At 31.8% G+C, this 27,201-nt stretch overlaps 1 protein-coding gene across 1 annotated transcript; it reads right to left on the reverse strand.

Annotated features, from left to right (window-relative positions):
* Nucleotides 1–8,542: 8,542 nt before the first annotated feature.
* On the reverse strand, nt 8,543–13,149 carry MSL6 (mechanosensitive channel of small conductance-like 6). The gene is made up of 5 exons (XM_012228963.3): nt 11,036–13,149; nt 10,290–10,413; nt 9,875–10,168; nt 9,560–9,762; nt 8,543–8,961 (listed from the first exon to the last, which is right to left on the reverse strand). The coding sequence occupies exons 1-5, from the start codon at nt 12,805–12,807 to the stop codon at nt 8,685–8,687; spliced, it is 2,670 nt and encodes an 889-aa protein (XP_012084353.1). The 5' UTR covers nt 12,808–13,149; the 3' UTR covers nt 8,543–8,684.
* Nucleotides 13,150–27,201: the final 14,052 nt, after the last annotated feature.

Raw genomic sequence — 27,201 nt, forward strand, 5'->3', positions numbered from 1 at the left:
AATATTGTTCCTAACTTTTTCTCCTAAGAAATAAGGTAGTCCAGCCAAAAACTTTTCTTTCCAAAAGCTTTGATTAGAGTCTTCCCTTAACATTAACCTAGTTAGAAAAGTAGTTTTATATTCTTGAAAATTACCTAAGTGTTTACATTTTAAATTACTAAGTAATTCTGCATTTTTATCTTTTAAGTGAGATGGATCCCCAATAAAATGAAGTGAAATAGTGAGAATTAAAGATGACACAGCATCCTGAATTACTTCACCATTTTCATCATATATAGGTTCACCTTCATCATTGACTTGAATTGAATTTAAAATTTCTAGATGTTGTTGTTCAGTGAGATGATAGTCCCACCAACCTTTAAGTTGTCCAGTAAATCCAGCAATGAGGATTTCTGCAATGGCTTTATCAGAAATAATTGACTGCGTTTTATAAGCATTTGCAGCCATAGTCATTTGTTGCAAAATACTTAATATATTATATTCACTTAAACCATCTATGTTCCATTCATAGATTGTTGAAGCATTATATTTAAATTGAGATATAGTGTTAGGTTTATCAATAATGCCTAAGTCTGGTGCCCTATTTACTATTTCTCGATGATGATTTATAGGATTTAATTCAAATTGTTTAGCATTTTCTGAGTCAGGTTCGCTGACATCAGAGTTGGTGTTTTCTTCTATAATGTTTATATTTCTAGAGGCTTCAGTAATGTCAGGAGCTACATGTTGAGTAGTTGCTGAATGAACCTCAAGTTTACTCAATTGATCTTTTAATTTATTTACAAATTCTTGTTTACTTGATTGAGAAATTTGATAAGGTTTAAACATGTGAGTTTTCACAATTTCTTTTCCTTTTATGGTTTCTGACACTAAAGGTTTATCTTCTAGCATATGTTCTATTCGTTTTAATTGTGAGTTTAAACAAATTAAACTTGCATTACTAAAGTTATTTTGTTCAATTATCTTACTATTTGTATCATTATCTCGGGCGACTTTATATGGTGCACATATAATTTCATGGTCTTGATGTTTTAATTTACTAATTGTTTTAGGAGGAAAATCACGTTTTATTGTTTGTTCATTTACTATCCATTCTGGTCTTTTATCACGAATAGTGATTGGATTTAAACTTTTATCAGATTGTTTCTCCTTAATGAGGTTATACCAATCAAAAAAAATTAATTTCAGTTAAGTTATTTAATTTATAATTTAAATATTCAAATTTTAATTCTTCGAAAGTATAAGTTTTTAATATCTTTTTTATTTTTATTAAATTCCTAGTTTTAGATATTTCTTTTATTAAACTTTTTTCAATATCGTCTTTACTAAGGACATTTAATTCTCTGTTAATATCACTAACATTTTCAGTTATAGCTGAAGCCGTTGGTGATTCTGGAGATGTATTTACTAAATTGGACTGTTGATTAACATAATTATCTACAGGATTATAAACTGCCTGTGGGATAGAATGACTATAATCTACTCCTTTCATTTTATTTGGAATATCCGAAGTGGAATACCTAGGTTTTACTAAAGTCTGAATAATAGGTTTATGCTCAGGTTCTTTATATTTAGCATAGATCACAGAAGGTGTAGAGGAACTTGGTTTATCATTTTCATCTGTTGTCACAGAAGAAGATGACCCTGTATACCTCATACTTTGACTACGATTAAATTTTAATGTTACTTTACCATCTTCAAATTGTTCAATTTTTTGTAAATTGACATTTGGTTTTACTGGTTCTGGAGCAGGAGGAGGTACGACCCCTTCCAATATCCATTCATCTGGAAGAGTAATATCTTTCCATTGAATAGTTTTAGGAATTACTGTGTTAGTTTTAGTTAAATCTGTTTGCAAAAATCGTGTTTCACCAATTTTAGGTTGTAACTTATATTTAGTTCCAAAAGCTGAATTCATTGCTTTATAATGAATTTTATATATTAAAGCTATAGGAATTGATCCTTGCTTCATCTTATAATTATGAGTTTTAATTTCCAAAACTATACTTTCTAAAATATTTAAATCATTTAATGAGACAGTCATGTCTGGATAGACCTCAAAGGAGATCGGTCCTTCACTTATGCTAGTTTCAACTGATCCTAATAAAGAATCTTGAAAATTTAAAAATCTAGCATCTCTAACTACTGCAAGAATACTAGTATTTAATCCTTCTCTGGTTAAAGGTTTTATTCCTACTTGAATTAATCCTATATGAATATATTTATATTTTTTACTTTTATGATGTTGCAAAGTTTTAGAAGACAAAAGAGTTATCCTTTCAAAGGGTTTACTTAATTGAAAATCTCTTTCTTCAGTTTTAATCACATAATCTGTTTTAAATAAATTAAATTTAGAAACTTTATAAATTTGTTCTTTATCAACTTTAGGAATTTCCCATTCATCAATTGCTTTACTAAAATCTTGCAAAATTAATTCATTTCTATTTATGACTCTTTTAATTTCTGAGTTATCGGAGTCTTCAGATCTATTACTACTAGTCGATCTACATAAGAAAGGATCCATTCTATAATATACGATAAAAGTTTTTGACTATCTGGTTATACCCTTCCTGGTTATACCCGTTAGATGCCACTCACTTGGGACTTACTCATGGGTTCAGTAGGCGTGAGTTCAGTAGGCAAAGCCAAAACCTTTTATGTATCTCTACCACGTAGCACTAAATCCAATGGCTCTGATACCAACAAAAACGTAAGACTATAGACTAACAAAAACTAAAGACTATATAATTTATCTTTATATATATAATTTGAAACAAAGAGAAGATTCAAGTTCTTTTTTTGTTCAACTTTCTATTTTTTTTTTAGAAATTTTTAAAATTTTATTGTATTTTTCTATAGTGTAATTGGACAACTTAAATACTATAAATTATCTATATTAAATTATTTAAATTACTGAATGTAACACATTATTTGAATTGTTTAAATTATAAACTACCTAATTTAAACTATTTTTTTTGTTATTTAACTATTATCTTTAAGATAATTACATTTTGATTACAATTTTAAAATTTTTTTTCATCTTTATCTATATAAATATCTGCACGCTCTATTTTCATTTTTCATTAATATTGTTCTTCTGGTTAGCTTTGCCATTTTTCGATGCTTTTCTTGTATATTCTTATGCATTGTTTTTATCTGCTGAATTCTCTAATACCTTATTATTATTATTATTATTATTATTATTATTATTATTATTTTAAAAGAGAAAGCGAATAGCTGGCATTACCAATTTGAAATTTTTATTTAAGGTGCAATGTATATTCAATGTATCATCTTATCATGACCAATACTACAGTTAGATTAATGAAATTTGACAGACCTACTAGTACTCCCCCCCCCCCCCCCCCCCCCCCCCCCAATTCTCTCTTTTTTATAAAAGTTATCAAAAACAAATGTAGTTAATCTTTTATATTTTGAAAAGCCCATAGTCAAAAATGTTTATCTGACTCAAAAATGCAGCTATCCTATTTGGTTATGGGAGTAAAAAACAATGAGAGTTTTTTTTAAAGATGATCTTTAAATATGTATATTTCTATTATTTTTGCAAAAAATATCAAATAATTAATAATTTAAGACAAAAATAAAGATTAATTATCTTTATTTTTGAGATTCCACGTAAAATATTTTTAATTATATTTATTAATTCGCGCCTGAAACGTGATATTATGACAAGGCTTAATATTTAAATTGACCCCTGTACTTTTCACAAAAAATATTTTATAAAATTGACTCATGTACTTAATTTTCGCTTTGATCTATTGAACACTTCATCTTATAAAATCACATAAAAATTACATTTAATAAACATTTTAATTAATCTATTAAACATCTCAATTATAAAATTAGATCGATTAAACACTTATTGAATTATTAAAAAATATAAAAATTATTATTTTAAAAGTTGTATTAATTTCATATCAAAAACCAATATTTTACATATAAAAGCTACAACATTAAACATTTGTTGTTTCTAGCGTAATTACAAAAAGAGAAGTTCGGGATACCACTATTAGATAATCATTGTGAAACAGAATATTATTTTGTAACTAGATATTGATAGGCTTGTACACTTTTGTATAGCTGTTTAGATAGGTCTCTCTCTTATCTCTTTCTGTATGTAAGCACACTTACACATAATGAGAAAACAACAACTTCTCCAAATACTTTATGGTATCAGAGCTGTATAGTCAAACGGCATCATTTTTTTTTTTTTTGATTTTTCATCTTCTTTTTGAAACCATGGGAGATGATACTTCTTCACGGACTCCATCTGTCCTTCAACCACCTTCAAATATTACTATCACTAATACTAATCAACTCATATCCATTAACACCACGGCTCAGGTGCCGATCAAACTCACTAGCGACAATTATATGTCCTGGCATACATAATGGGACTCTTTGTTGGTGGGATATGATTTCATGAGGTTTGTAGAGGAACCACTTTCTGCTGAACAACGTGTGGACTCCTACTGGACTCGACAAGATCAGCTGCTTCGTAGTGCTCTCGTGGCTTCTCTGTCTGCTGACATTGTTCCTTATGTTGTTGGGGAAAAGACATCGTATGATGTGTGGAAAACGCTGGCTAATACTTATGCCAAGCCGTTGCAATCTCGTGTGATGAGTTTGCGTGAATCTTTGATTACCATTCAAAAAGGTGCGTTAACCATTAATGAATATTTGCAGAAAATTAAAGCAATTGTGTCTGTTTTGGCAAAGGCAGATATTCTAATCTCTATGCCTGAGGTGGTGCTCTACGCTCTCCATGGATTGCCATCAGAATACAAACAATTGGCGGCAGCTCTGAGAGCAAGAGATACACCGATTACATTCGAGGAGTTACATGAAAAATTGACAGATTATGAGCTTCAGATTGAGAGAGATTCTGTGAAATTAAGTGGACCAACTACAGTTCATTTTATCAACAGAGGTGGGTCTGTTTCTGCGCAAAAAAATCGCAGTAATGGACTGTTGCCGAATCAAAAGACTGGTTCTCGCTCTCAAGTGGTTTGTCAGTTTTGTGAATGCCCAAGACATGTTGTCAAGAAGTGCTGGAAACTCAAGAAACTGTGTCCTTTATTGTTCAATTCGACAAATATGAAACCACATGTTAATCAAGTTGCTGTTGGTGCATCTGAGACAGCGTGGATAATGGATTCTGGGGCTAACCAGCATGTTACCCAAGACTTGAATAATCTGTCTCTGCATTCAGACTATGATGGTACTGATGATGTGGTTCTAAGTGATGGTAATCGATATTCTATATCTCATACTGGCACTGTTTCTTTAAACACTTTGTTACATCCTTTGAAACTGAATAATGTGTTATGTGTGCCCGGATTGAATAAGAACCTTATTTCGGTTTACCAATTCTATGTGTCTAATAATGTTGAGGTATCTTTTAACCCTTTTCTGTTTACTGTGAAGGACATGTGCACGGGGGCTTTGCTAGCGGATGGAAAACCGAATGATGGTGTTTATGAATGGCCAAAGATGTTTTCTCCGCGAGTGCAACCATCTGTTTCACACATGTTGGTCACTTTTCACCCTTTATGGCATAGGCGTCTTGGTCACCCTACTACTCAAATTATGCGTTTAATTTTCAATCATCTTAATGTGTCATCCACTTCTATTGTTGAGTCTAAGTTCTTTTGTGATTCTTGCAAATGTAATAAAATGCATAAGGCACCGTATAGTGAATCCTCAATGTAGAGTTTTGCTCCTTTGGAACTAGTTTATTCAGACGTTTGGGTCCAGCTCCAGTTCTTTCAATTGATGGGTTTAAATATTATGTGCTTTTTGTTGATCATTTCACAAAATATGCTTGGTTGTTTCCTGCCAAAAGAAAATCAGATGTTTCGATTATTTTTCCTCAATTTAAGAAACTAGTTGAAAATTATTTTGGTAGGAAAATTGTTTCCCTTTATTCGGACAATGGAGGAGAATTTATTCATTTAAAATCCTATCTACAGGAGAATGGCATTTCACACTTTCTTACTCCGCCATACACTCCAGAACACAATGCAATTGCGGAACGTCGACATCGATATATTGTTGAAACTGGACTAACAATGCTTCATCTAGACAATTTGCCTTTGCATTTTTGGTCTTATGCTTTTCAAACAGCAACTTATTTAATTAATAGAATGCCCATAAAAATTCTGAAAAATGACTCTCCTTTCTATTGTCTACATCGTCGCCAACCAAATTATACTAAACTCAAAGTCTTTGGGTGTCTCTGTTATCCCTGGATCAGACCATACAATACCAATAAATTACAGCAACAGTCAGTTCCATGTGTCTTCCTTGGATACTCTCAGAATCAAAGTACGTATAAATGTTTCGATCCCAAAACCTCTAAAGTTTATTTGTCTAGACATGTGGAATTTGTTGAGCACAACTTTCCCTTTTCCTCTCTTGAGTCTAAATTGGAACGTCCGTCGACTGAAATTATTGATAAATGGTCCCCAAGTCATTTTATTATTCCTAGTTCTAACGTTTTACAGGTCCATGAATCTACACCATCTGAGGTTCTCTCGCCACAAGCAACGGCTTCTACTGCAACGTCTTCTTCACCAAGAAACAACATGGCTCAAGATAGTTCAGGTATGGATTCTAATTTTGAATCTACAAATGACTTTGTGGTTGTTAGTGATAATCAGATTGGTGGTACACATGGTCAAATAGAGGCTGCTGTTGATGAGAATGCAGCTCATTCCACACATCACATGATAACTAGGAGTAAGAACAATATTGTGAAACCAGTAAATCGACTATGTCTTTCAACAGTTGCTGCTCCTAAGTTATGGGTTCCGAAAACTGTAGCTCAGGCGTTAAAAGAACCGAAGTGGAGACATGCCATGGAGGAGGAATATTCGGCTTTAATGAAACAACAAACCTGGAAACTTGTTCACCCGTCTGAAGCATCCAATGTGGTCAGTTGTAAATGGTTATTTAGAATCAAATATGAATCTGCGGGTAATCCAATCAGGTATAAAGCAAGACTTGTTGCACGGGGATTCACTCAAAGACCTGGTGTGGATTTCGATCAAACCTTCTCTCCAGTGGCAAAACATCCAACTATTCGAGTAGTACTATCAATTGCAGTAACGAAAGGCTGGAAATTAAGGCAAGTGGATGTAAATAATGCATTCTTACATGGTCGACTCACTGAAACTATTTATATGGACCAGCCGACGGGTTTTGTAGATGAAAAGGCACCCAATTTTGTTTGTCGATTGGAGAAATCCTTGTATGGGCTGAAGCAAGCGCCACGAATATGGTATCATGAACTCAAATCATTTCTTCTTTCTGCTGGGTTTGTTCAATCTCACTCAGACACATGTTTATTTATTCAATCTGTAGGAAGTCATCTCCTATATATTCTTGTATATGTTGATGACATAATTGTCACAGGGAGCAATGATTTACAGGTTGAGAAATTTATTTCAGCTCTAGGAAATCGATTCTCTATTAAGGATTTGGGCGAGTTGAGCTATTTCCTTGGTGTTGAGGTTGTTTGAACACCTAATGGGTTATTCTTGAACCAACAAAATTACATTCGAGAGCTGTTGGAAAAAGTGAAAATGGATGTGTGAATTCCATTTCTTCCCCAATGGCACCATCAGTGACCTTTTCTTTAGATGATTCGGCACATATAACCGATGCTTCTATATACCGCACACTGATTGGGGGTATTCAGTACTTGTTATTAACAAGACCAGATATTGCATATGTTGTAGATAAGCTGTCCCAATTCACTACTCGACCAACTGAAAACTACTGGACAGCAGCTAAACGGCTATTGCGTTATTTAATTGGCACCTTTGATCATGGATTATTTCTACACAAAAATAGCAAGGGTGTGTTACACGCATTTTCTGATGCGGATTGGGCGGGGAACTGTGATGATAGAACCTCAACCAGTGCACATATCATTTATCTGGGTAAAAATCTGGTTGCTTGGGCTTCTAAGAAACAAAGAACTGTAGCTCGCTCCTCAACAGAAGCGGAATATAGATCGCTTGCTGCTACTTCTGCTGAGGTAATCTAGATTAAAAACTTACTCCAAGAGTTGCATCAAATAATAGAGGAAGTGCCAGTGATTTATTGTGACAATTTGGGTGTAACTTATGTTGCAGCAAATCCAGTATTTCATTCGCGCATGAAACACATAGCAATTGATTATCATTTTGTTCGCACTCAAGTTCAACAAGGCACGCTGCGTGTTTCTCATGTTTCATCCAAGGATCAACTGGCTGATCTACTGACTAAGGCGATGTCAAGTCGTGAGTTTCTTCGTTTGCGGTCCAAGATTGGCATTGCTCAACGTCCTGCAATCTTGCGGGGGTGTATTAGATAATCATTGTGAAACAGAATATTGTTTTGTAATTAGATATTGATAGGCTTGTACACTTTTGTATAGCTGTTTAGATAGGTCTCTTATCTCTTTCTATATATATAAACACACTCACACATAATGAGAAAACAACTTCTCCAAATACTTTAACCACAAAGTCGATTTTAAAGTTCAAGTGCCACAAAACTTTTTCATTAAACTTTAGGAATTAAATTATGTATTCAGCCTATTATTAACTCCAAAAAAAAAAAAAAAATTCATGACCCAAAAGACACTCCTACACTAGCTCTTTGTACATTCACTCTCAAATCATCCAACTAGGAGGAACACGATCCGACGATACAGGAGGTAATGTACGAACATTGATGTCAATAGGAAGGAGGCGGTACTGAATGTCGAGCTCCCGGAAAATCTTAACCATCTCTTCAACTAAAAGGGCACGTCTTGACCACCTCTCTCCCATGTCTTGGTGGTTCATTCTGTGGGTCAACCATATTGCTATTCGCACCCGATTCAGATCTTCGATATCCTTAAATATGATCATAGGTGAAGGATACCAGTGGTCCTTGTTTTCAATATAACTGCATTGGAAAATGCAAAGATAAGTTTGGCTTTATAATGTAATTCAATGAAGCAACATATTCAAGGTGTTTTGCAGCTATGCCTACATTAGAAGACACAAAAATAGATGTACTAGAAACAGCAATTACTTAGCAAATGCCATTAAAAACCGAAGACTCTTGCTTATGTCCATGTGTTCAATGCATGTATAATGCGTTCATATCTTTAGTTTATCATCCATGGCCAATAGTTACCCGATAACGAGTATGAACTTGAGTATGCCAATGAACATTTAATCTGATGAGATACAATTTGAGCCATCTGCCATCCAAAAACCCTATGCACTTCTACCCCTTGTTTGGTATAAATGAATTTGAATCATGTAATTAATTTAGTAATGATATAACATGAAACTCCAAATAACTTCTACAAAATTTTGCAGAATTCAATATCAAACAACTAATTAAGGCAATAACAGCATTGCGAGAGAGAAGAAAATTTAGTTTTAACAGATAAAATTCTATTTTGTCTATATTAAAGCTCCCGTGTACACCAATAAGCAGCATAAAAGAAATGATAAATTGAGGGGAAGAACAATAAAGTTCCATCTGTACTTACCTATTTATTCGTTGTTTCATGGCTGCAATCTTTTCAGCTGGTGTAGCTATGTGTACGACGAACTCCACAGCATCTCCCATGTCCGGACTACGGTAGTAGTTACTGATGGCTTTGGTAGCGAGAACGCTATTAGCAATTACAATCCTCTGGTTGTCGTATCTTAAGAAAACAGTAGTTAAAATGTTCATCTCTTCTACTACCATCTGAAATTTGTTGAGAAATAAATTAGATATATCAAAAACTGGTACCAAAAACTTCCACGATGATGAAGGCACAGAAAATAGAGATGCACAGTTCCCATGTTGGTTTATATACCTGAACTCCATCGATTTCACAGCGATCACCCACATCAAATGGATGAATCACAAACAAGAATATAATGGCTTCAAATACTGTTTTGCAGGTGTTTCCAAAAATAAATGCCACAAGAAGGAGCTGGGAGCTTATAAAGACAAGAAATTTGGTAGTGGCAATTCCTAATATAAGAAGCCAAATAACACCTATAAGGATTGCAACCAAAATGTTCACCATGCGGTGCAACTTATTCACAGCCGTTTTTGTATCATTCAATGTTAAAGCAAGTGCTCTCCGCTCTCTAAAAGCATTAACCTGAAATAATCAAGCATCAAAGTATTAAGTGGTAGAATACATGCACAAAAGAACCCACATATATCAAATTTTCAAAAAGAGAAAAGACAAAATGAAAATGAACAAGTCAATGGGTCCTTACCACCCAGTTTTTCAAACATTTCTTGCTAATTTTCTTGCTTTCAGATGCTCCTTCAAAAAGACCCATGGTCTTTATAGCCTCATCATCTTGCATGAAACGCATGATGTCTTCCAGGTAGATATAACTGCACAGGAAAATAAGAACAAAAACTCAGTCCTAGGTGAAAATTATGACCAGTGAATTAATTCATTACAAAGTCACTCAACTAAGACATATGTCACAACACATAGACTAGAAACATAATAATGGAGTAAATTGTGCTATTGTTCACTGTAGAACTGTCATCATAAACACATTAAAAATCTCACTTTCAGAATGCATGCATTTCTCAACCCTTATTCTAAAAGATTTACTACATTTTGCACGCATTAGATTATTTTTTAAATTAAAATTGAATATAACAATACTTAGTTGAACATGCCTTTATTTGATTACATCCCTTGAACAACAAAGAAACAGGGATAAAAAAAGCAATACCCAATAAGATATAGATACAAATGACATCAAATATAACAGAGTTCAATTTGCAAAAAGAAACATAATTACATCATAACGCAAAGCAAAATACTAAAATAAACCACTAGTAATTAAAATCACTGCATTGCACATCTTAAATATTATAAAGATTAGGAACTACACATATAATTAATGACTAAAAATGATGAAAATGGGATAGAAATAAGAAACTATACACATAATTAAACATGGCAAAAAATGATGAACATGGGATAGAAATAAGAACCTACCGAGACCCTGGCTTAGCCACATTCTGGAATATTTTCCTCGCTGCAGCTTTTGCTTCATATTCACTTCTAATTTTTGTAGCTGACTCATCATCATCATGACTAGACTCTCGAATCTGCTCATCCAACGTGGCCAGAGTGCCATGTCGAATTATGTTCATCAGCCTCTTCATATTCCAGGCAGAAACATTCTTTGGATTCAATTTGTGCAAGTGATCAATAGTTATCCCATCATCCCCCTCATTGGCCTCCTTGGAAAGAGAAGCAGAGAGCCTGGGGGTACCAATTCGAGGGCTCTTCTGCATCCGCCCGCTTCCTATAACTCTCGCACCCTGTGGTTCAGGGGAGGCAGTTCTTTTAAGGCCAGCTCCCCTAAGGCCAAGGGGCACAGTAGCACCTGCATTCTGTAACTTCTGTACCTCAGCTGCAATTCTCTCTTCCTCTTCCTCGCTTCTTTTTATTTCAACTAGGGGAGGACCAGAAAGCGTTTCAATAACATATTGATTAAATAAGGACTCCTGAATCCGGTCAAAGTAAGTACTAACGTGAAAAGAAGACGCAAGAACCTTAACTACAAGAGTCTTGACAAGCCAAATCAACGTACCCACTAGGAAACAAACCAAAACCTTGGTCACATATCTAAGTGTTTTGCTTCTGGTTTCCCTTTCAACTTTCTTGTCAAAAATATAATGCCAAGCAATTAACACAAGCCCCAACCACAAGCAATTCTGCACAGCCTTCTTGATCCCATATACAAAGTACAAAACCCGTTTTCTCAAAAGAAAATTTCTTTCAATAAAGAACACAATAATCCTTATGACCCAACCAGAAACCAATCTCCCACATATTAAAACCAAAACCAACAAATCCCATTTCCACAAACTAAGTTCCCATAAACTTTTCTGTTTCAAATATGGAACAACAAGACTACATACTAAAGCAGCAATAATTAAAATCAAACTAACCCACTGAAGCAAAATCCATATATCAAATCTATCTTTCTTGAACTCCTCAGGTAAATCTTCCTCCAACAAAGGATCATCTTCTTCATCTTCAACCACATTGCCTTTCCCTATAAATCCAGACTTCAATTGCCCTGATCTTCCAACAACTCTCCCAGATTTTTCAGGAGGCAATGGAGGTAGGTCCATTAATCTTGACTTTGTCCTCTCCTTCAACAAATGCGACTTTCTCTTAAAAGACGAACTATTTGACAAATTTGCGCTGTTTCTTGAATTACACTTCAAAACCTCCCCATCACCGCCAGTGCTATCATTACTCATCTTGCTAGGCGAATCTTTATGCTGATGCCTTCTCCTAACTGAGTCACTTGACCCAGGTGGGTTCGGGTCAAAAGCGACCCGGTTCAGTGTTGTCGGAGACTCTGAAACTGGCGCCAAATTCCGGTGAAGTAAAACCGTATCGTTTTGAAGCTCGTCCATCTCTAAATCCATATCTAGACAAAAATCACCTGAAGCTTGTTGTTTATGTAAAAACTCACCAATTAGCTTCGAAGGTGGATCCTCCGCCGACGATGAAGTAGTAGCTGAACTACCAGCAACAGTACTAGAAGTAGAAGTAACATTATTATTATTACCTTGAGAAAAATCAAAACCATTATTCAATATCCTTTCTTCTTTCTCTTTATCACTCCAAAAATCGTAACTCGACTCTCTCCAAATCTTACCGTGTTCGACGTTTTTAGCAGCCGGATCATTTTCACCGGACACTTTGAGAACAACATCTTTACGGTCGGTAGAATTAATGGCCATCATTGATCTTCTAAAATAAAATGGATTACTAGTGCTTGTTGTTCTTGCTGCTACTGTTGCCGCTGTCCTCTGTAAGTGTAAATCAAGTGATAAAGATGAAGAAAGTCTGTAAAAAGTAAGAAAACCAACTTTCCTGGGAATGTGGTAGGTGTTTGGTATCCGAGAAAATCTGGATAATTGGTTTTTTTAGGAGAAAGTTTGCAGACGCGTGTACTGTTAAAAATGGAGTTGCATTAGTTGTGTTTGAAATTCGAATGCAGAAAAATTGTTATTCTAAGAAAAAAGACGACGGGTGGCTCTTACGGGTTGAGAAGTTTAAGAGTAACAGTGAGAGCTAATGCTTAGGTGTAGGGATTTGTCTATTTAGGGAATATATTTTATGTCTTGGTATCTTTAAACCCTACATTTTTATTTATTTACGAAAATACCACTTGTCGTCTATTACCGCCTTCAGTTACTCTTTTTCCCATAAAAAAGAAAAAAAAAGCCTCACTTCCTTTTTTTTTTTTTTTTTTTTGAACTCATAGCTAGATTTTCCTTTCTCACCCATGTTTTTCTTTCTAAAAGATGATAATTCTTATATTGTTCTATAATATTCCTATACAATGTTTATCTTTATCAAATAATTTAATTATGTTTATTTCATTTTATTTATTTATTTATTTAAAACTAGGTCTATTTTTTATAAAATAACATAAATTACATCTTATACTTTAAGAGAAAATATTATAATAGCCAAAACTTTATAAAAGACCTGTTATGCCTTAATTATAAATTTTAAAAACATTATACACATCTCTACAACAACAATAATAATTTTTTAATATTTTTAATTTTTATATATAATTTATTGAGTTATATTTAGTTAGTATAACTCTTAAAATAATAATTTTAATTATTTTAATTATTTAATAAATATTTAATTAATTTAATTTTATAAATTTAAATATTAAATGAAATAATATTTATAAGTTAAAGTATTTAATAGTTAAAGTTTTACAGTTTGAAGTGTTTTGAGAGGTTAAAATAAAAATTGCGAGTCATAAAATGTTTTTCAAGAATTACATCAATTAATTTATACATTCGGCAATTTGCATGAGATTGGACGTAAAAATACAAAGATAAATCCATCCATTTAGCCGTTTTTCATGAGACTAGCATTTTTACCTAATAATTTAAAAGGAAAACTTAATTAGTATTTTTACCTAGTAATTTGTCCTAATTTTATCCTAAAAATTCCATTTAAATATAATATCAATTTCATTTAATTATTTTCTATAAAAATTTAAACTTAAATTCTAAAAAATATTGAAAGTTTACACTTATTTGAAGCTTACATTTCAGTAAAGTTTTTTTTAGATTAAAATAGAGAGAATCATGAAAAAAATTACTTTATTTCGAAAATATTTTTCCAATATATGTATATATATATATATATATATATATATAAAGAATTTTTAAAGAGAAACATATTAAATAACATCGTTGGTATTTTAAAATACATTTTAGTGGTTAGTTATTTAGAAAGATTAATTAATAGACTTTATCTAGTACAAAAAGAAATTTATCTAATGAAAAAAGAAATTCGGTTGTTGTGATTTCTTTTGATTTGTATTTAAAAAGTTGCGTGTGTGTGTGTATATATATATATTTCTTTTGAAGAATTATTGATATACAAATTGGGTAGAAAAGGGGCATTATTGAATCTTTTATTCTTTTAAAAAGAATATTTTTGTTATCTGCAAAATAATTTTTATATAAAACATATACATGTGGACGTTATGATTTGCATAGAGAAAAATAATTTTAGATACAATAATTCCTTCCTCCTCTTCAAAAAAAAAAAAAAATTCCTTAGCTCATCTAAAGAGAAAATGAATCATTCATCACAATTTATGCAGTCTAAGTAAATAGAAAATATTACTACCCCATTAATTTTTTCTTTCACAACATATTTGTTTTATTAAAAACAATATATTTTTATGTATTTCATCATAAAAAATATGACTTTTTGTTTGTATAATTTGATTTTTTTTTTTATCTCAAATTAAACTTGGGTCAAATTTGAGTTAAATAATATAAATAATACTCTATGAATAAAATATAAATACTTTAAGAAAGGTTATGAGTAAACGCTTAAAAAAAAAAAAAAAAAAAAACTCAAAAATTTCAGCCCACAACGAACATTTTATTGAAGTCCCGGTGATCTTGAACATTAATTACGGCACAGTAATGAAGCCAAGCTTGGCTCGCACTTAACAAAAAGGAACACAACTCTCTTCTATAGGCTTCAGGAAAGTTCTTGTCCTAACTAGTTTGGACGTGTCAAGGTGCTTTTCAGTTTAAGCACCCAACCTTAACACACTTATTTTTTTTAGGCAAATGGCTGGATTCATCCCTTGAGTTTGAATGTAACATAAAAGGCATAATGCATAGATTTATCAAAACATTAAAGTTTTATGTTTGTGGCACTTTTAACTTTATAGGGAGCTATTGCATTCTTAAAGTATGAATTTTAGTAATATTATACACATCTATATATTACTAATATTTTTTTTTTTTTGAGTGTTTTTAATTTGTATATGCAAAATACTTATTTAATAGATAATTATTATAATTTTTAAAATAATGATTTTCACATTTTTTAGTTATACTCAATAAGTGTTTAATTGATTTGTCGTATGAGTTGGATTATTCAATAAAAAATTTATGTAAATTAAAGTATTTAATGGCTTGAATTAAAAGTTAACAATACCATAAATTTTTTTACTTAAAGTAAATAGATGGATTTACTTAAATTTAATATGTGAATTGTTAAGGAAGCAACGGTAACAATGCAACAATCAATTTTAAGTTTGTTTATGGATTGATGTACAGTGTATCGGTTTTCTTAGAATATGTTCACAATTTAGTTGTTTGTGGTGTACTTTATAAATATATTTATGTGCTTACTTATACAATGCATTCATATATTTTCATAACTTTATGCTTGTTATTAATATATATTCACATTTTTATGATTACAGTTCTGTTTGTCGACTGTTACTATAACATTATTTCTAAATTTTGTAAAAATGCCAATTGATGTAAATTTGTCCTCAGTTTATATATACTTATTCGCATTATTTTTTGAATTTTGAAATGATAAACGTGTATGAAAAAATAAAAAGAGAATAAAAAATTAAAATGTGTTCACAGATCCAACACCGAGTCAGTTATTTTCTTGCTCACTATGAGCTTCTTGTGTGTCAAGAACAAGTTGAGTAGTTGACTGTCTTAATAAATTTTTTTTTTTTTTCAAGTCTCACACATAGGTTATTAATAATATCCACCTCTTATCTATATAGTGAAAGCATTTTCTGTAGGTGGCATTTAGTTGTTCAATTAATATCATTAAAAAGTTTTTTTTTTTAAAAGTAGGATTTAATATTTAGTTGATATAGAAATTTTATATTGTCAAGAAAGTTTAATTAATGATCAATTTCTACTTTCTCATCGTCTGTTAAAAAATTGAATTCTTACCAAAAGTAGAATATCTTTTTAAAACATATAATAACAACAATATAGTTAATTTTTTTACTTTTCTAAAAAAAATTTTATTTCACTCAAAATATAATAACTTAACTTAAAATATACCTTTTTAAGAAAATGACTTTCTTTAGGGAATATAATTCCTATTATTGTGTTTAGTATGCATCATGTATATTTTATTCAATAGAATTAATTGTTTTAATATCTATTAATTATTCTAATAGTTATTAGTTGTTCTAATAATTATTAGTTGTTTAACTAGTATTTCATCAAGCGTTACAGAGAATAATTTTTCATAATTTGCTTTCTCAAATCTTAAATACTAATAATATAAATGTTACCCATTGAAAATTATAAATAATAAAGATAGTATTTTGATTAAGTCACAACACTAAATGCTACATAAAAACTGATGCCGAACAAGACCATAATATGAATTCAAGTTACATTCATGTGTTTGATTGATAGGAATAATGGAATGAATAAAATAAAGAATGAATAAGAAGGCCAAAATACCAATATCCTAAATTTATTATAAATTCATTTATTTATTTGATTATTTTATTAAATAAGGCTTTCCTATTTAGCAATGATATATATATTTTAAAATTATAGTGGGTAAAGTTTTGTAGTTAGGCAAAAAAAAAAAAAAAGATTTAGTCTACCAGTTATTATTATAGATTATAGTTTTTTGTGCCTAGATAATGTATTAATTAAACTTTCCATTAGTTTAATGTTGATTATTGTAGGCAACGTTTTTTATTATCAACTATGGTAAAAACCATTATATATTTAATTTTTTTTTTTTTTTTTTTTGAGAAATAAAGATAGAAGCTCCTATTTATCTAATTCAGAAAGTAAACGAGCTTCTTACTAATCTAGCAAGATGGTGAGCAAACATATTAGCTTGCCTCCTAGTCCAAGCTAAAGAAAACTTAGTGAAACAATCCGAAAATTTAATTTCATAGAATTTTCATTTAAAAATAAAATTTTTATTTCAACCAATAAGATTACACCAGCTAGTGTTTTATTATTGCTAAACTAGACCCGTAAACCAATTTGATTTTTTCGAAAACCAAGCTAATTGAGCCAAATCATAGAATTAGACCAAACCGGTTCGAATCGAACCGGAATGGTCTAGAAGCCCAAGATTTTTCTTTCTTTTCTTTTTCTTTTTTTTTCTTTTTTTTTCTTTCCCCTTCTCCTTCATATTATTGGAACACGTTTGAAGATTATTATAAGTTGTGAATTAATAGTTGAATGTTGACATTATTATTTGGATGGAGGAAGGGAAATTTAACTGTTTGATCGCCCGACGGATGGGCTGTGTGCATTGAATGATTAATATATATATTATTGTGATATTTGAGTAGGTAAATAGCCCAATTTTTAGGGGAGGTGCTGCCGAAATTTCGATAGAACTTAGACTAGTCTTAGTTAACAATATAAAGTAATAGGTTTATTTAGAATAATTCTATAACTTAATACATAGTAAATAAAGTATTCTAATTATTTTACTATCATCTATTTACTTAATTATTCAATTACTTATTTATTTTCATTGTTATTGTTTATTTTCATTATTATTATTTATTCTATCATTGTTGTTTATTGTTAATATTATTTATTTATTTGCATTTGAGTATGAATGTCTAATTGTGTATTGCATTCCGATGTTTAACTTTGCAATATTTCTGCAATTAATTGCAATGCTTGATTAGTTGTGATGTGACAATGCCTTGCTTTGTTTGTGTGGAATTGGGATGAAGTGGGTCACCATGGGTTTGTGAGACTGTTTCTGTTATACGGATCCTGATTCTGATTCTGTTATATCCTGATTCTGTTATATGGATCCTGATTCTGTTTCTGTTAGCCGGGTAAATGGGAGATCGGCGCCCCCGTGTGCACCTACCGTTACCGTTATTGTTAACCACAGGCTGGCTTCTTTATTAGGCGCACCGGATAATCTAGATTTGATCGCAGCCCGCAGGGTGGCCTCCTGTTGTGAGCGCCTGATGATCTAGATTTGATGGAGACGACCGGGTTGCCTCCTGTTGGTATGGAAAAGAAAAGAGAGAATGGAAAAATAATGAGAGGGCTGGTCAAGTGAGGATTAGACCGGTCGGCCAGTATGGGGGATCGGCTCCCTGGTGCATATGTGAGAGGATGAGCCATGTGGGAGGACGGCTCATCGGGGGTTCGGTGACTCCACTGACTAATTTCCACGTGATGTGATTATATGAAGATGTTAATAATTGTGAGTGCTGGTGATATGCCATTTGTGTGACTGGCTGTGTGAGCATATACCTAGTCGGATGACTAGGTTGATATATTTATACAATTGTGTGAATGCGTGTGTTGTGCAATAATTATTATTCATTAATAAACTCACATCTCTTTTGTTCAAATCTTTCAGGAAGTAGCATTTTTTAAATTCCAGCTATAACTCTGCTCTTCGCCGTTAAAAAAGAAATTCGCTAATTTTAGTATTGATCAATTAAATAGATAAATGTCCGAAGACTTATATGTATACATCCGTCAGTAAACTCCGCAGTTATAGAACTTGTATACTTTTAAGTTGTGTATTATTATAGATGGAATAATTCTGTGAGCCTGTATTATAACTATAGTGTATTGTAAGCAGGGGAATTTGTAAATGTTTAAAATTTTATTGAGATAGCAAATTTGTAGTGTTTCAGGCTTACTACGGGCCTCGGGGGCCTTAAGCTTACCTGGGCCCTAGTGCCGGTCCGGTCCATGGAAATGGGTCGTGACAAAGTTGGTATCAGAGCTTAGGTTAGGGTTCTAGGACACAACTGCGAAGTATAGGAAATTTCTTTATGTTGGGATCGGCCGTAACCAACATAAGGAAGGAAACTTGTGATTTTCCTCCCTAGGGAATAGAGTAATACCTGATGGTAGTGGATTGGCCTGATCACCCAGTACACTACTTTTCATGCGAGCTCTATTCCTATAGTGAATAGGATGGTGTAGAGAATAAATAGATTTTTTCATTTGTATGGTGGATTGATGAATTTTGGGTGATTAGGAATCGGTATTTTAGTATTCAGTTCGGCTACTGAATTTCTTTAAAATTTCTTTTTATTGTTTTATTTACTTGATATTGATATTTAAATTTAAAACCTCATTTTTATTTTGAATTCAAATTGTGTTATGATGAATAAATTGAAAATTGATTATTTATATAGAAAATTATTTTTGAAAGTTGTCTATTTATATCACGGGGCCAGTTAGGTGAAACAACAAGGTAAGTTGATCGTGAGTATGGTTAGAACTTAAAAAGAAAGTTTTAAGAAGAACAAGATTAAAGGTAGTAATGAGAAATGGTGATGTTAATAAGAAGTAAGTAGACAATTAATAGTTGAAATAAGGACACAAATGTTGGAAAAGTTTGAGGAGACAACTTTAGTTTAGAAGCGAGGTTGCAAAATAAATGGAAGGAATAATATTAGGAATGGACTTGAATGGTTTAAGGATATAGAAATGGTATATGTAACAAGGTGTAATATATGCTAGGAGCAAGTGGTAGACAAATCAAAGTAATTTATAAATATCTTACTCGACTTGAATAAGAGAATATTGTTTGATTAAGGACAAATGAGATAGGTAAGTTAAATATAAAGTTGATTCACGTTAGTGATAGGTAGACGTATGGCTAATTAAGACTTTTAATTAAACGTTAAGACTATAGTTTAGAAATTTCTAGTCCATGATATGGACAGAAAAGTGAGAAGTTATTAGTATATATGCATTAGGCGATAAAAAGCTAATGAGATTGATTTGATGTGATATTTGGGTGTTAAGATAGCATTAGGTCAGGACTTAAGAAATTTTTATAGAAGACATTTGTATTGATGTGTAATTTGATGAAAGCGTATAGTTAGAGTAAATAATAAGTTTTAGATTGAAATGTTGGTGATTAGATAGATCACGATTAACAATGATTAATAGACGAAATAATTAATAAGAATACTCTAATATATCTAGAATGGATTAATAGGCAACATAAGCACAATGGAAGGTTATCAAATGAGATTTGGGCTATTAACTGAAATTTGAACGATTAAAAGATGTTATTATGAAAGTCGATTTTAGTGGTAAGTATTAAGATAACTTAAGGAATAAGTACCAGAAAGAGACGCTGGCGGTTAAGGGGCCGCAGTGATCTAGGAGCTATATAACAGATGAACTAGTCTATGGTAAAGATATCATAGGGACAATCGAATTGGTATAGATGAGAAACAAAGACAGTTATTTCGAAGTGCCCTATGATATAATAGACAACGGAAGTAACAAACGATTTTTCTTAAAGTTTTGAATTAAAGTAATAAGTTCTTGAATATTTGATTAATAAGAGTTTTAGTAAGTATATATGTAAATTAAATGAGATAATTTTTATCACTATATATAAAATCAAATTTCAATTATTTTTTGTTTTCGTAAGCTATGAATTATTATTATTATTATTATTATTATTATTATTATTATTATTATGCATGTTACTGCTAAACTCGGTTTTATTGAACGACTTTCTAAAGATTTCAGTAGCTGACTGATAATAGAAATTGGAGGTTATAGTAATAGACTTAAGTTTCCTGTGAGTTTTAATCAAGTGACAATAAATGTAATAGATGGTTGAACGAATACATTTTGAGTGTGATGGAACCTTGTTTGCTAGTTTAAGGGGTTTGAGTTATAATGAAACCATCCATTCATTATTCTTGGATGTCAATCAAATGATAATTTGTTTGTTAAATATCCTTACATGCTTTCTTTTCTAGTTGCATTCCTATTTCTTGCTCATTTCTAAAATTCGAGGACGAATTTTTTTATAAGGTGGGGAGATTGAAACAATCCGAAAATTTAATTTCATAGAATTTTCATTTAAAAATAAAATTTTTATTTCAACCAATAAGATTACACCAGCTAGTGTTTTATTATTGCTAAACTAGACCCGTAAACCAATTTGATTTTTTCGAAAACCAAGCTAATTGAGCCAAATCATAGAATTAGACCAAACCGGTTCGAATCGAACCGGAATGGTCTAGAAGCCCAAGATTTTTCTTTCTTTTCTTTTTCTTTTTTTTTCTTTTTTTTTCTTTCCCCTTCTCCTTCCTTGCGCAAGTGCCAGCGCGCGACCTCGCTGCCTCTCCTCTCTGGTTTTCCGACCACCAGAACCAGCGCCTCCTCGCCGTCGACTCCTCGCCGCAGCAGCCCGCCTTCCTTCCCTTCTCTCCGTTTCCGTTTCTGGTGAGCGCAAGAGTCACAGCGAAGCTGGGGACCTTAGCGCGATCGAGACAGTCGCGTCTCCGTCCTTCCCTCCGAGCAACTCCGACTATACTCTCCGGCGAGGTAAGTTGATTGTCCTCCCATTTCACTCCTTTAGAAATCATTTTGCATAGATTAGGCGATTTAACGCAGGAATTGATCAAAATGGGACTTAGGGATTTAAGAAATAAAAATTGGGATTTTGTTAGATATTGACATAAATTGCAGTAGTTGGCTATAGAACTGAGTTCTATATGAAATTTGCTGCGTCTTGGCGTAAGAATTGCAAGATTTAGGAACCAAGGTACCTCCGGCCACCATAGACGGCGGCGACAGCGGTGGATTCGGTGACTAGAATTCCTCATAGGCAGTATATACCAATTTTTACATAGAATCTAGTTTTGCAATTAGTTTTGCACTTTGATATTGTATAGTGTTCGAATCATTAGACGACAGAAATCGAAAATTAGTCTTCTAAGCCGTAAATATCACAGAAAGTTAAATTAAGGAGGGGTTGGTAGAAATGCAGTAACTAAGTTATTGGGTATTCTAATCACATGAATAAATTGGTTGTTAGCTTATTTTGTTAGCATGACTTGAGATTAAATCGAAGTTATACTTGGCTTATTAAAAGAAAATCTAGGATTTAGTGTTGTAAATAATTGGTTATAGGTCCTGAAATATAAATAGGTGCAGTCAAACAAACCATTTATTTGATTGTGATTAAATTTGAAGGGTGAAAATCAATGATGGGTAGGCATATAAATAAGACTTATTGATTCAATTTAAGAAATTATTTTGTTTTTACTTATTAAGTAATTCATAGTAAATTATGGATTCAAGATATTGATTTTATAATTACTGTATAACGAAGAATGGTGGGTTGATAATGATAGGAGGATGGGGATTTTATTTAAAGTTCTTTGCCTGGTGGATGGGCTGCCGATCGTTCTACGGTAATTTAAACTAGATGTTGAGTATGATTAAGGAGAGATGTTGTCGGGTGTTCGGCGGAATATTTAAAAGCTAATAGGCCAAGTGTATTATTAGAAATCATTAGTTGACTAATAGAGTTATAATAGGATACGAGTTACTATTGATTAAATTTATGGGTGCAAATAAGTGTAGTACAAAAACTTAGTAAATGCTAATAATTATACTAAGATAAGATGAATAAATATTCTACTAATAAATCAAATAGATTATAAGTTAGAATTCAAACATTGATCGAGAAATCTTAAACACATAACTTCAACTGGGAAAATACGACAATTGCATTTAAGATAGTATACCATTTGTTTGAACTATAGGATAGTTTATAAGCTGGTCTTTAAAAGATTTCGATATTATTTCAGCAAGTAGCATTGTAACTAGAACATAAAATTGTAATATCTGTAATTGTGTTCTTATATGTATATAGATATATAAAAGATTTCATTTATTTGTCAATTAGCTAAAGAAGCTGATTATATTTATGTGAAGCAAAGAATGTTCAGTAATATTATTGGAACACGTTTGAAGATTATTATAAGTTGTGAATTAATAGTTGAATGTTGACATTATTATTTGGATGGAGGAAGGGAAATTTAACTGTTTGATCGCCCGACGGATGGGCTGTGTGCATTGAATGATTAATATATATATTATTGTGATATTTGAGTAGGTAAATAGCCCAATTTTTAGGGGAGGTGCTGCCAAAATTTCGATAGAACTTAGACTAGTCTTAGTTAACAATATAAAGTAATAGGTTTATTTAGAATAATTCTATAACTTAATACATAGTAAATAAAGTATTCTAATTATTTTACTATCATCTATTTACTTAATTATTCAATTACTTATTTATTTTCATTGTTATTGTTTATTTTCATTATTATTATTTATTCTATCATTGTTGTTTATTGTTAATATTATTTATTTATTTGCATTTGAGTATGAATGTCTAATTGTGTATTGCATTCCGATGTTTAACTTTGCAATATTTCTGCAATTAATTGCAATGCTTGATTAGTTGTGATGTGACAATGCCTTGCTTTGTTTGTGTGGAATTGGGATGAAGTGGGTCACCATGGGTTTGTGAGACTGTTTCTGTTATACGGATCCTGATTCTGATTCTGTTATATCCTGATTCTGTTATATGGATCCTGATTCTGTTTCTGTTAGCCGGGTAAATGGGAGATCGGCGCCCCCGTGTGCACCTACCGTTACCGTTATTGTTAACCACAGGCTGGCTTCTTTATTGGGCGCACCGGATAATCTAGATTTGATCGCAGCCCGCAGGGTGGCCTCCTGTTGTGAGCGCCTGATGATCTAGATTTGATGGAGACGACCGGGTTGCCTCCTGTTGGTATGGAAAAGAAAAGAGAGAATGGAAAAATAATGAGAGGGCTGGTCAAGTGAGGATTAGACCGGTCGGCCAGTATGGGGGATCGGCTCCCTGGTGCACATGTGAGAGGATGAGCCATGTGGGAGGACGGCTCATCGGGGGTTCGGTGACTCCACTGACTAATTTCCACGTGATGTGATTATATGAAGATGTTAATAATTGTGAGTGCTGGTGATATGCCATTTGTGTGACTGGCTGTGTGAGCATATACCTAGTCGGATGACTAGGTTGATATATTTATACAATTGTGTGAATGCGTGTGTTGTGCAATAATTATTATTCATTAATAAACTCACATCTCTTTTGTTCAAATCTTTCAGGAAGTAGCATTTTCTAAATTCCAGCTATAACTCTGCTCTTCGCCGTTAAAAAAGAAATTCGCTAATTTTAGTATTGATCAATTAAATAGATAAATGTCCGAAGACTTATATGTATACATCCGTCAGTAAACTCCGCAGTTATAGAACTTGTATACTTTTAAGTTGTGTATTATTATAGATGGAATAATTCTGTGAGCCTGTATTATAACTATAGTGTATTGTAAGCAGGGGAATTTGTAAATGTTTAAAATTTTATTGAGATAGCAAATTTGTAGTGTTTCAGGCTTACTACGGGCCTCGGGGGCCTTAAGCTTACCTGGGCCCTAGTGCCAGTCCGGTCCATGGAAATGGGTCGTGACACTTAGTTAATTGGAAAATGGACATAAAACAATCAAAAATAAGAAGACTGAACTTTGAAAGGTCCAAAGCTTGACTTGCATAGCTTGGTAAACAAATAAAGAATTTGTTTCAACAATAATAGAGGAGAAGAGCCAACCTTTGATCCAAGAGAGTACTCCACGTAAGCCAATTGCTTCATCTAATAAAATCCCCATTGTTGTTCCTCATAACAACTGCATAGCTTGTTTTACCTAACTGATTGTTAATAGATGTATCACTGTTGCACTTCATAGAACTAGCACAAGTAGAGCTTAGAGATGCTGTTTTAGAACCCCTTAAACATATTGGGTTGGAATAGTTTATTGGCATAAAAGACCTTATTTATGCACCTATTACTTTAGAGTTTTCGAATTCATATTCTTCTCTTATTCGTCTTTTGCCTGTAAATTTCTCTAGTAAAATTAAATTCAGGTTTTTCAGAAGAAATTATGAACTTTCGATAAATGAGGTTAGTCACATCTTTGGTTTCCCTAATGAAAATGCCCTTAATCAAATACCTAAGGATTTTATAGATTGCAGCACATGGACCGATCTGACCGGAGAACATAACTATAACCCTAGGTTTTCAAAATCATCAAAATTGAGAAATCCAGCCTTGAGGTATATTCATAAATTCTTAGCCAACACTATTTTTGGGCGAAGTGAGAGTGATGGAGTGTTGAGTTGAAATGAATTATTTTTATATGGGCAATCGATCAGGGTATTTTTCTGAATGTTGGCTATTGGTTACACCTACGATGGGCTAGAGTTGCAAGGGCAGATAAATGTGCTATTATGATGGGGTGTTTTGTGACCCGAATTGCATCGTATTTGAGATTTTGGAATCCTGATAGGCCAGTTTATGATAGTGTGGAAGGAGGAAATGACACTACTTTGGACTTAGATGTCATTGTGCATATGAAGTTGGTGGAAAAGGTAGGAAATTCGTACCGTATTGTGGGTACTCGAGACGAGAGTTCTAATGATGAAAAGGCCGAGGACGATGATAACGCTAAGACTAAATAATTGACATTACATGGTTGACATTGCATTACTTTAGATGAAAAAGAAGAGGCAGTGATATATATCAATTTGAATTGTTATTATCCTCTTTTTGTAATTAAAAATATGAAAAACAATAATAATAATATATATATATAAACAAACAAATAAAAATTGGAGAGCACAATCATTGAAACTGAGAGATATATATATAGATATATGTATATAGCTATATAGATGTAGACATGAAAAAAAGTCAAAAGTTTTAAATTTTTAAATTCAACCATTCAAAAAGTTTTAAAGTTTTAATTATTCAAACTTTTAGATTATATATATAAATAAATGTTCAAAAATTATTTAAAAATTTAAAAAATTTCTAAAAACATGAAAAATGAAAGCTTAAAGGAGAATATGTCAAGTTAATTTTTTTATTTTTTTTTTCTTCATGGTTATATATATAATATAGATAGATATATTAGATTTATGTTTGTATTTGAAATTACCAAATTCTAAATCGAATTTTCATAAAATTATATGGAATGAAATTTTAAATTTTTAAAAATAATTGAAACGGATTAAAATAAAGTTTTAATAAGTTTCAAAATATTTTGAGAATGGAATCAGAATTAAGAAATCTTCAAAAAAAAATTACACCTCTAGAAGCGGAAACTCCTTTCTGGTAATTTCCTTCTTTGTCATTATTATGTCGTTTTCTTTTTAACGAATTGCCCGCAAAACTTAAGAAATCTTAGAGAAGCACGTCACCCCTGTTTTTATTATATAAAAAGTACATATTCCCCACCTGTCATTGCTACTCTATAGCCAAGATTGTTGCTGGGAATGTATACTTTCTTTTTTCAAAAAAGTTAGTTTCCTTTTCCTTTCAAACAAAAAGAAATGAAAATTTAATTTCCTTTTGCAGTTTAAATGTTTTAAAATATAAAATATCATTATTCTCATTTAAAATCTAAAATATTAAATTTTATAATCTTTCATCAATTTAAACCAAGTTTTTAAACATCCTTCAGGAAAAAAAAAAAAAGTTTGGAAACAGAAGGAAAAGGCTATGTCCGATATACATCCTATAAAACTAATAATGATAATTAATATAAATGAAGACATAAGTATTTTCTTACCGAGAAAAAAAAAAAAAGCAAATGAGAATTATTTTTTAAATGAAAATCAATTTTTATTTGTTTATTTATAGAAAAGCCTAATGAATCAGAATAATATTGTTAAGTTTTTTAAAAAATATATAATTTATTAATAATAATATCAAGAATTACAAATAAATTCATAAAACTTTACTATTAATGGCTAATAGAGTTCGGTAATCTTTTAACGAAACAAACGAATTCATATACTTTCAAATGAAACTAAAATTAAAAAAATATAATATTAGATCTTTCTGTTTAGAGTTAATCTTTGACAAAAGATATAAATTTTCATAGTAGCAACTAGTCTTTTAAATGATTTGAACGTCAAAATAAT

This window comes from Jatropha curcas, chromosome 7, assembly GCF_041381405.1.
Source record: "Jatropha curcas cultivar XTBG-Jc1 chromosome 7, XTBG_Jcur_1.0, whole genome shotgun sequence".
In the NCBI taxonomy this organism is placed as follows: Eukaryota; Viridiplantae; Streptophyta; class Magnoliopsida; order Malpighiales; family Euphorbiaceae; genus Jatropha; species Jatropha curcas.

What these genes read in the sequence shown, in the direction of transcription:
- MSL6 (XM_012228963.3), bottom strand. Translation starts at nt 12,807, where the DNA reads ATGATGGCCATTAATTCTACCGACCGTAAAGATGTTGTTCTCAAAGTG. An exon ending in AATGTTTGAAAAACTGGGTG is followed by an intron (nt 10,169 to 10,289) that starts GTAAGGACCCAT and finishes TGATTATTTCAG; the next exon opens with GTTAATGCTTTTAGAGAGCG. An exon ending in GTGAAATCGATGGAGTTCAG is followed by an intron (nt 9,763 to 9,874) that starts GTATATAAACCA and finishes AACAAATTTCAG; the next exon opens with ATGGTAGTAGAAGAGATGAA.